Source organism: Zalophus californianus, chromosome 15 (assembly GCF_009762305.2).
Source record: "Zalophus californianus isolate mZalCal1 chromosome 15, mZalCal1.pri.v2, whole genome shotgun sequence".
NCBI classification, from domain to species: domain Eukaryota; kingdom Metazoa; phylum Chordata; class Mammalia; order Carnivora; family Otariidae; genus Zalophus; species Zalophus californianus.
Window position 1 is genome coordinate 1,556,109 of NC_045609.1, and position 11,281 is coordinate 1,567,389.

The 11,281-nt window shown below is 39.8% G+C and overlaps 1 protein-coding gene across 1 annotated transcript; it reads left to right on the forward strand.

Annotated features, from left to right (window-relative positions):
- The first annotated feature begins 7,626 nt into the window (after positions 1-7,626).
- LOC113923461 (high mobility group protein B1-like) lies at positions 7,627-8,785 on the forward strand. The gene has a single exon (XM_035724247.1). It carries the CDS (start codon positions 7,714-7,716, stop codon positions 8,323-8,325), a length of 612 nt encoding a protein of 203 aa, XP_035580140.1. The 5' UTR covers positions 7,627-7,713; the 3' UTR covers positions 8,326-8,785.
- Positions 8,786-11,281: the final 2,496 nt, after the last annotated feature.

The window sequence follows — 11,281 nt, forward strand, 5'->3', positions numbered from 1 at the left end:
TGAATACATTCATTCTGAAGAACTTAAGTTTTTGTAATTCTCTTGTGTTTTTGTTTTAATTGTTTTTCCTATGTTCTCCATTTTAATGAAACATTTATTAGCACTGTATCAAACCCCCTGGGTTGATCTTTCACTCATAGTTCTCTCTCTCTTATGATCTTCGTTTTTTTAAGATTTTATTTATTTATTTGAGAGAGAGAGAGCCTGAGAGGGGGGAGGGTCAGGGGGAGAAGCAGACTCCCCGCTGAGCAGGGAGCCTGATGCGGGACTCAATCCCGGGACTCCAGGATCATGACCTGAGCCGAAGGCAGTTGCTTAACCAACCTAGCCACCTCTCTCATGATTTTCAATGGATTGTCAAAATTACTTTTCGTAACATCTAATTAAATATTTTTTCAGCCATTTTTAAAAATTTCTAGAGGATTTCTTAATGGTTTCTGTTGTTTTTTTTTTTTTTTTTTTCAAAATACCCAATTCTTGCTTTGTGGATTGAACATAGTATTCAGATGTTTCCATGCATACAGTTCAGCTTTTTCTACCACATTTTTTCTGCATTTCAAGGGGTAAAGAAAAAAAATTTGTTCGACAATGCTGAATTCAGCATGGGGCTTCTCACTGAGTGAGCTTCACCGATGATGAGGGATCCCAAACACCAGAAATTAGAAGCCTTTGTACTTCCTACCCACCCAAGCATGCAGAGATTCCAGAGGTCAGATAGATGTATAAATTCTTTCATATCTTTCATGTATGTTCTGAGCACCAAGACCCCCCCAAGTTTTTGCCATGCCGACTGCTCTTTCTAGATTATGTCCAATATATTCTTCACGTACTCCAGGGTAAACATTTTTCTGATCTCCTCTATCGGTGACCACATTTTTCTGTCTGCCCATTAGAAATATTGACATTTTTGCTGCCTTGATGTTTTCCCTCCATTCTCCTCTTAACTGAAGATTTGTCCTGTCTTTACATCTTTACTCCCGTTTAGTGGAATCTTGGTAGAGAAGCGTAGCTTCTATCCTGGGAACTTCAGAGCAGTTTTTGACTGAGGACCTGAGATCCCTTGGGAAAAACTGGGAAAAGAGCAGTCTCTAGTTGCAGCTTTCTACAGTCCGGGCACTGGAGATTAGATAAAGTCCTGAGTTAACTGACGGAATATAGGATTGAGATGGAGAAGGCTCTGAGAGCAGTACAGAGTGGTTTTATTATAATAGCTTCTTGTCTCCTCCCTAGTCATCAAACTGCATCTTTTATAGAGGGAGCTACGTTATGAAATCACTGACTTAATCCTAATCCGCTTTTACAGTTAACGTAGAATGTAACTTAATAGAAAAGAACTCAGTTTGTGCTTGCTCTAGCTTACCTGAGTGCTTGTGGGTTTGTTCTGCTAATGGAATCCAGGCACACAACAGAGCTGGACACCAAATACCCTCCAAGCCCTCATGCAGCCTCCATGCCCACAATTGAGTGATGGCTGAAATGAGGATCTAAATCCATCGCATCACTACCTTACCACCAGAAACAAATGGCAGGAGTAAAGCCTTGTATTTTGTCAACTTGTCACCGAGGTAAGCCCTGAGCCTGAAGACGTGTGATAGGGAAGGGACAGATCAGTTCAGACAGGTAAGGAGACGTGCTTGAAAGAGAAATGTACGCACTTGATTAGTATGCAGCAGGCTGTGGAAGGCAAAAAGGGCTGAGATAAAATTAATGGCTTAAAAACTCTGAGAGCAGAAAAAGCCATTAAACATTATGCTCCAAAAACAAAGCAAGCACCTGCTGCAAGGTGTTTTATCGAGGTGTGAGGTGGCAAAGGATGTGCCAGGAATAGCAACATGTATGGAACCATCTTCTCAACTGATAGAAATTCTCCTAGGACTTTTCATAAAGAACATACATATGTTTTCCTCAGTGCTTGGGACCAGAATGATATCATTTCATATCTTTGAGTAGTTAAGCTTGGGCTTTATTCAAATTATGGTGCTAGATGAAGCAGTAAGCGCTAGGATCCATCTGAGTTCTCTAAGGACCACTGACATCAGGAACTTCTAATGACACATGAAATACCCACTAACGTCACAGTTTACTCTTTAGAAATGTACCTGACAAGATTCTTCTGGGTGAGAAGGACCAGTATGGACAGGTCATGGAGTAGGTTCATAAGTTATGAAATGGTTGGCAGAGACACTCATAAAACACTAACAAATAAAATAATTTTAACCTGAAAAACTCATTCTTGCCCATGTTCTGATAACAGTTCATCTGTGATTTAATTGCCAAACAGGTATGAGGAACCGCACAGAACCTTGTGGACCAGCTAACGGGATGAATAGTAAGATAAAGCACAAAATAAACGTGAGTGGATTACAATTATCAATCAGCTTTTACTAAATGAAACTGAATTGGGAAGACCCTTAACTACCATGTACTCAAACCAGTACACACACAATGCACAATTATGTATTTCAAAAGCCAGATGTTACTATAACAAGTCCTGTTTACCTAGCTAGACTGAAACCAGGGGTCAGCAAATCGTGGCCCACAAGCCAAATCCAGCCAACAGCCAACTTTATAAATAAAATTTTATTGACTATCGGCATATCCTTTTGTTTATATATTATCTACAGGGGTTTTCTCACTGCAACACACAGAGTTGGATAATTTCAACAGAGACTATCTGGTCCACAAAACCTGAAATATTTTTTCTCTGGCCCTTTATAGTGAATGTCTGTCATCCCAGGAGAGTGATTTGGCTGCAAGGAAAATGATCACTGTTTCTTACAAGTTTGGTGTCTGGATGAAGTTAGTGAGAGCCCTGATTTCTCTAGTTAGACATTACTGGAAGCATAGTTTCCATGCATATCTTAACAGGAAGAAACTAGACAGTGTCCAAAAACAATACCATAACGATACAGAGCCTCGAAATAATATTGCCGGGGCACCTGGATGGCTCAGTGGGTTGAGCTCTGACTCTTGGTTTCACTCAGGTCACAATCTCAGGGTTGTGAGATCGAGCCCCATGTTAGGCTCCTGGGTTGGGCATGAAGTCCGCTTGAGATTCTCTCTTTCCCTCTCCCCCTGCCCCTCCCCACCCCTCGTGGGTGCATGCTCTCTCTCTCTCTCTCTCTCTTAAATAAGTAAAAAAATAAAAATAATAATAATATTGCCAATTGTGGCTGAAACAAACATGGAGGTGTTTTTCTCTAAACAAATGGTTTAGGGATGGTTAGGTAGGATAATTCTGGCAAGTAAATTGCATCACATTTTGGGGAGTTTATCATGTGGAGGGATGGCTTGGTCTCTTCTTGGATCATTTAAAATGTAAACCCCGAGATTGTAAGTTTTACAGTGAGGCATGTTCTGAGTCAAATCAGGAGGAATGTGCAAATGTTTAGAACTATCTGAAAATGAAAAGGGTTGTGTCCGTAGAGAGCCGTACAGATAGATCAGCTAGCCAGTTACAATCAGGAAAGTCACAGATGTGACTATTGCACAAACCTCCTAGAAATGGAGAAGAAACTTGTCCTTGAGCTACTAGTAGATAGAGGAATTCCTAATTAGATCGTATTTGTATTATATATATTTAAATTATATATTTACATACATTTTGAAGCTATTAAATTATAAAACACAGCCAAAACAATGATGTTTCCTTTTTCTGATGAAGTAATTTTAAAGTAATCTTTCCTCATTACTTAAAGATTTAATTCAGATTTCTTTTTCGACTCCTCCTAACGTCAGCCCCTCATCTCAAATTTGGTTCATTTGATGAATATTCTGCTCATTTGGTGCATAAAATATGTAAACGTGGGATTTTTAATGAATACCATTTTTTAAGTTGTTCAAGGAAAGAGCTGTTGCATCCACACATATGTGTAAAATTAAACATAGACTCAGTCAATAATTTCTGGGGATAAACAGCTTGACTGTTTTAATAAAAGAGAGTATATTGAATTTATGCAAGAGCCTAGTCCTTGGGAATCTCCAAGTACCTCCAGCTAGGAAAAACATAGTGTCAAAAAACACAAAATCCTTCTTTGATATGATTTGTTGATCAGTAAGCCCGCAGAGGGAAGACCTCCAAGGTGTATGGGAGGAACAGTCCATTTGTTTTCCTCTTGTTGGTACAGAAGAAGAAACCATTTTCTTGCGGATGTGTCCATGGACGGCACTAAACCATTCAAAGCAAACACAGGGGAGCATCAGGTTTGCTGCATGGGTCTGTCAGTAACAAAAATGGTGGTTTTAAACATTTCTAATTCATGAACTGGATGCTTCCTGATCACTGTATTTTTCAATTCAGGCATTTTTTTTTTTTTTTAATTCTGCTGTGTACTTCTATTTTCATTTTTACTTTGGTGTTCAGTTTCTCTATTTCCTTTTTTTTTTAAAGATTTTATTTATTTATTTGACAGAGAGACACACAGCAAGAGAGGGAACACAAGCAGGGGGAATGGGAGAGGGAGAAGCAGACTTCCTGCAGAACAGGGAGCCCGATGCGGGACTCGATCCCAGGACTCTGGGACTATGATCTGAGCCAAAGGCAGACGCTTAACAACTGAGCCACCCTGGCACCCCAGGTCTCTCTATTTCTTTCCCAGAAATGTGTCTCTGATGCTGACATGAGTGCAAAGACCTTATGTTCTGTGTTGGGAAATAACTTGGTGTCTTAAGAATAAAAACTTTCATTAGAGTTAGTCAATGCATCACAGATATTATCCTTCCTGGCAAGAGGGACAGAAAGCAGAGTCACTGTGTTGGGCTTTGGTTCTCAAAGGAAAAATAAAGCTTTTCAAAAATGTTAGTCATTGCCATGGTAGATGTTTCCATAAGTCATTTTTACAACCTGTTTTGATGGATTATAAGAATCCATGTGACATTACTTTTTCCTATGGCTTACTGTTAAAATCATATTCATAATATTGACTATTATTCATTGAGTACTATATACCAACATTATGAACCAGAAAGTAATTTATACTTAACCCTCATAACACTCCTGCAAAGCAAAAATTATTATTCCACATTGTAGATGAAAAACAGGCTCAGAAAGGATATAAATTGCCCACATCACAGAACTAGTAAGTGCTGGAGCCAAAAGGCAAACAGGATCTGCCTGGTCACAAAGTCAGTGATTTTTCCTCCGTACCAGGTGGACACCATAAGCCTTCTCAGTTTTAAGTGAAATGCACTCAATTTCACCCCTATCTAGTAAGTGGACATGACTGTCAGTGTGACTGTAATTACAGAAAAGTCCCCCCCCCCTGAAAATTTTGGAAACAAGACAGTGCAGCAACCCGCCAAGAATAGACTCATATGTACAAAAAGCACAGGTGCCCCCTGCCTGGGCTCGATGCCCATGTCCCGTGTACACATATTGCATTTCTGTAGGTTTTCCTTGATAACATTCAGATATGCCTCTGATGAATAAGAGTTTCTTACAAAACCTAACCTTAGGGACAGGGTCAGCATCAGGCAAAACCGTGAGTCACTAGCTAACAAAAGTGGTTAATATTTTGACTAAATGCCCTCCTATTAAACAAAATGCCACCATTAATTAGTTTAATTATCCCCATTCTATGATTACTTACCATTTAAATGATCATTTAACAGAAAAGCTGAATATCGGGGCGCCTGGGTGGCTCAGTCGTTAAGCGTCTGCCTTCGGCTCAGGTCATGGTCCCAGAGTCCTGGGATCGAGCCCCGCATCAGGCTCCCTGCTCCGCGGGAAGCCTGCTTCTCCCTCTCCCACTCCCCCTGCTTGTGTTCCCTCTCTCGCTGTGGCTCTCTCTGTCAAATAAATAAATAAAATCTTTAAAAAAAGAAAAAGCTGAATATCTTACCCAAGGTCATCTTGTGGAATATCAGAATTTCTACCTCAGTTTTATGGACCTACATGCTACAGGTTAATCGTTCGATGGTCACGTGTGGATGTTCAGCGTCTCCCCGCCCTTCTGTTGCTTGGCGGCACCACCTGGCTCTTTCCTTTGTGAGATGACACCCCTGGATACTCGTCCATACCCCAGAGTTAATCATCCTGCTCACTCTTTCCGCCCCATCACACACACCTGCACAGTAGCTGGTGGGAAGGAACTTATACCAAGGTGACCACATGCTCAGTGTGTAAAATTTTCCAGAGTTAAGTAGCTAGGGTGAGGGGTTCCATCTCTCCTCGATAAAAACAATGCTGAATTTTACTTTATTGCATAATAAATATAATTTTGATGTCTATTCCACAGTCTTCATGAGTGGTGTCTTATCACAGTCCACATTCTGACACGCTTACAACGTTAGTGGTTTCTACACCTGTCCTCAGTCAGCCATCACCCCTGCCCCCCAGGTGCATTAGATTGGGTATGAACACTAAATTTTAAAAAGGAGTTCTTAAGTTTTGAATGTTTCTTTATTTTTACCTGGAGGAAATGATGAATAATAACCTGATTGTCAGAAAATGGTCTTGGTATAAAAGAGAACGACCCTAGTGATAATAGTTGGTATGAGTTGGCACAGGCAAGGTCAGGCTCTGTGTTATAAACAGTGCCCAAGCCTTACCTCGTTAATTCTTACAAAAGCCCTAAAAAGTGGCTCTCCACTTTATTCCAGCTTTACAAGTGAGAAAACTGTTGCTGAGAGTGGCCAAGGAACTCGGCTCTGGGTTTGTACTTCACGCTGTTTATTTCTAGAACTTGACTTGCAAACATTACACGACCAGATATCTCAAGCTCACCTTAAAAACCATCAAGCAAACTAAAGAAATAAGCAACAACAACAAAGTGTAAGAAAAAGTCTCTCATTCCCAGCTTAAGACATATTATAATAATTCAAAAAATACTGGAACGCCTGGGTGGCTCAGTCGGTTAAGTGTCTGTCTTCAGCTCAGGTCATGATCCCAGGGTCCTGGGATTGAGTCCCACATCGGGCTCCCTGTTCAGCAGAGAGCCTGCTTCTCCCTCTCCCTCTGCTGCTCCCCCTGCTTGTGCTCTCTCTCTCTTTCTCTCTGATAAATAAATAAATAAAATATTTTTTTAAATAATACAAAAAATACCAAAGAATGAAAGGAACATAAACCAGATCAACTACCCGGAAGCTGATGCATTTGCCTGAGGTCCATGCATAGCAGGCAATTGTACTTTATGTTATGTTATTGAAATACACCTTTGCTTTATCCAAAACACATTTTTTAAATGTTAGATAAATAGAGAAATATCATAGCATGTGCTACCAACTTGCTTTAACTGAGGTATCAATAAGAGACGAAACTAGAAATAGGAAAAATATTTTATAATAGCCTTAAATCTTCCACTGATACTAAAATTACTAAATGCCAACAGTTTAGAAAGAATACATACAAATGAAAAATAGATATAACAATGGCCTTTCCTATACCCCCAACCAATTTATTTATTAGCACCTGGGGAAAGAATCAATAATCTGGTCATAGTGTTTTAATTTCTGCAATTATAATTTTATTTCTTGTAGATAAAAGCTTTATCCTTTAAAAAGATTCACTTGTAAGAAAATACAAAGCAAGCTGGTTATTTCGTAGGAACTAGTTTATCATCCTGTATGTTCCAACGAATTAGCTGAAGCCAGAGTCTCCGTAAAATGGAAGCACCCATAGGCAGTACATTGAGCTCCATAGAGACAGCGCCGGGGCAAGTGAGAGCCAGATGGGCACTGGGCGACTCCGTGCCTCGCTGAGGAAAATAATTAAACATGGGCAAAGGAGATCCTAAGAAGCCGAGAGGCAAAATGTCATCATATGCATTCTTTGTGCAAACTTGCCGAGAGGAGCACAAGAAGAAGCACCCAGAGCCTTCAGTCAACTTCTCAGAGTTTTCTAAGAAGTGCTCAGAAAGGTGGAAGACCATGTCTGCTAAAGAGAAAGGAAAATTTGAAGACATGGCAAAGGCGGACAAGGCCCGTTATGAAAGAGAAATGAAAACTTATATCCCCCCTAAAGGGGAAACAAAAAAGAAGTTCAAGGATCCCAATGCACCCAAGAGGCCTCCTTCGGCCTTTTTCTTGTTTTGTTCTGAGTATCGCCCCAAAATCAAAGGAGAACACCCCGGCCGATCCATGGGTGATGTTGCAAAGAAACTGGGAGAGATGTGGAGTAACACCGCTGCAGATGACAAGCAGCCGTATGAAAAGAAGGCTGCTAAGCTGAAGGAAAAATATGAAAAGGTTATTGCTGCGTACCGAGCTCAAGGAAAGCCTGATGCGGCAAAAAAGGGAGTTGTCAAGGCTGAAAAGAGCAAGAAACAGAAGGAAGAGGAGGAAGATGAGGAAGATGAAGATGAAGAAGAAGATGATGATGATGAATAAGTTGGTTCTAGCGCAGTTTTTTTTTTCTTGTCTATAAAGCATTTAACCCCCCTGTACACAACTCACTCCTTTTAAAGAAAAAAATTGAAATGTAAGGCTGTGTAAGATTGCTTTTTAAACTGTACAGTGTCTTTTTTTGTATAGTTAACACACTATCGAATGTGTCTTTAGATAGCCCTGTCCTGGTGGTATTTTCAATAGCCACTAACCTTGCCTGGTCCAGTATGGGGGTTGTAAATTGGCATGGAAATTTAAAGCAGGTTCTTGTTGGTGCACAGCACAAATTAGTTATATATGGGGATGGTAGTTTTTCATCTTCAGTTGTCTCTGATGCAGCTTCTACAAAATAATTGTTGTTCTGTTAACTGAATACCACTCTGTAATTGCAAAAAAAAAAAAAGTTGCAGCTGTTTTGTTGACATTCTGAATGCTTCTAAGTAAATACAATTTTTTTTATTAGTATTGTTGTCCTTTTCATAGGTCTGAAATTTTTCTTCTTGAGGGGAAGCTAGTCTTTTGCTTTTGCCCATTTTGGATCACATGGATTATTACAGTGTTTATCTTTTCATATAGTTAGCTGATAAAAAGCTTTTGTCTGCACCCTGCATACTCATGATGAGGGTAATAAAAGTTGACTTGAGACAGTTTTCATCCATAACTGAAACTCAAATCTTGATCGATTGATACCAGATCTCACATAGCCCAGTCACATTTATAAAGTGAAGAGTAACCAGTCTATTCACAGCATGGGAGTAGTAGAATCAAACATTTTGAAAAGTCTGTCCTTGAAGGACTAAGAGAAAAGTATGTTCTAATCTTTACATGAGGACTCTACGTTCTTTAACTCCCATTACCATGTAATGGCAGTTATATCTGCAGTTCCCACATTAAAGAAGACCTGAGAATGTATCCCCAAAAGCGTGAGCTTAAAATACAAGACTGCCACATTAAACTTTTTTTGTTGACATTAGTCCCAGTAAAGGCTCTGGAAAAACATGCTGGCTGTAAATGTCTTCTCCTATTTATCTGAATATGGATTTCTTAGGAAACTTGACTTTCCATTAAAGGTATTTTTGATTAATTGGGCCAACTTCTAAAATGTATGCCACATTTAAAATCAGGTATATTTTCCTATATTATAATTTATTCCTTTATAAAAGTCAAATAGACCTAAGGGAAGAAGACACATAAAACTTTGTATTTCAGTATGAGTTATCTGATTTGAATTTGATTTTTCTTTACAAAACCCTAACTCATTCATTAGAGTCATGTTTATCTACTTAACAGTTTAGGGAACAATTTGGCAATTTTGTGGTTTTTTTTGAGATTATCGTTCTCTTAAAGTGCCAGTGTTTTAAAAGAGCGTCCTTGTAATTTTACACGCTTTTGTGATGGAGTGCTGTTTTGTTATATAATTTTGACTTGGATTCTTTCCATTTGCATTTGTTTATGTAATTTCAGGAGGAATACTGAACATCTGAGTCCTGGATGATACTAATAAACTAATAATTGCAGAGGTTTAAAAAAAATGGAAGCACCCATAGAGTGAATTTCAGGCATATTTGGAGGTTTAAAATATGTTGTCCATGGCTGGGGCTGGGCTTGGGGAGGGTGTTGCAGGGCGTGTGTGGAGACGGGTTGCGGAGAGACTCCAGTGGAACACAGGGACCAGTTGTGCTTTAGCATCTCGAGAGCAAGGAAGTGTCAGCTCAGCACTTTGTAAATCCAGTAACACGTAAAAACAAACTTTCAGTTGTTTTCCAGCATGATCCTATGTGTTAATTGAAGTGGCAGAAATTTATGGGTACGGACAGGAGGAAAAGAGTACTTAAGAAATACGTACAAATGCTTAATACATTCACGACACTGGGCCAAATGCAATGAAAGTACGAAGATATGCATTTTTAGAGATCATAGTCAGTTTGGAAGTTTAGTACATTAATCCAGTGCAGAACTAAGATTTGCTGAGCACCTGCTATGTGTGCTGAGTGCTGGAGAGTGTGGATTCTCTCACGAAATACTTACCTGCTTACTCTGAGGTAAGTACCTTCATATTTGAGAGACGAGGAAACTGGCAGATAGAGAGATTGAGCAACTTGTTTGAAAACACAGCTGCTAATGGGCACACCCAAGGTTCAGTTCTAGGTCTGAGTGAAAGCTTTTGATTAACTGCATAAACAAATATGTATGTCTAACTCAAGAACAGGGCATTTGTTTATCCTCTGAGTCAAAAATGCAAAAAGGATTAACAGGACAAATTTTGCAGTTGATTTTGGTGCAAAGTTTACTTCATGATACTTTAATTCTGGTGTTTCAGTATTGATGATGACATGGATTCATATCATCCTCATTAAAGTTACATGCTGATAATGTTGCTTTTATAATAATGATTTGTTGTGACTCAGGAAGTGTGCTAGCCTTTTCAAATAGGTGCTGTGGTAAGTCAAAGTGTGTACATTTAACTGATGACTCAGCTAAGCCTCAGAGGGTTGGAGTAACACCGTGTCACATGGCCAGTGAGTAGAGGGGCTGGGTTTTGAGCCTGGGGGTCTGACGGCTCAGAGCTCATCTGTGCATAAGTTTCCAGAGCCCTGTGGGGGAGTGCACACACATGGGTTATACAATGCATAGTTCCAGCAGCAACTCGAGTCTTATCTTGCTCTGGGACTGAATAAAACACAAGCTTATAATCTGAAAACCATAAAGACAGTAATTCACAAGGGAAGTATTCTCAAGTTTTCCAAAGCAAATTTTTCCCATGCCTTCCTGATTAGTGTTGAATGGGAGCAAAATATGCTCCACCCCAAAACAGCAGGTGTAGGAAGGACACTCAGACCCTCCTCTGTCCCCCCAACAGAGGAAATAAGTCTCCCTGGTGGAAGGTCCTCCCCCTGCACCAGGAGGCAGAGAGACACCGTTGTGTCCAGAGGATAAAGCCATGTAAACGAACCTTGCT

Coding starts and splice junctions, on each gene's coding strand:
- LOC113923461 (XM_035724247.1), top strand. CDS start 7,714: ATGGGCAAAGGAGATCCTAAGAAGCCGAGAGGCAAAATGTCATCATAT.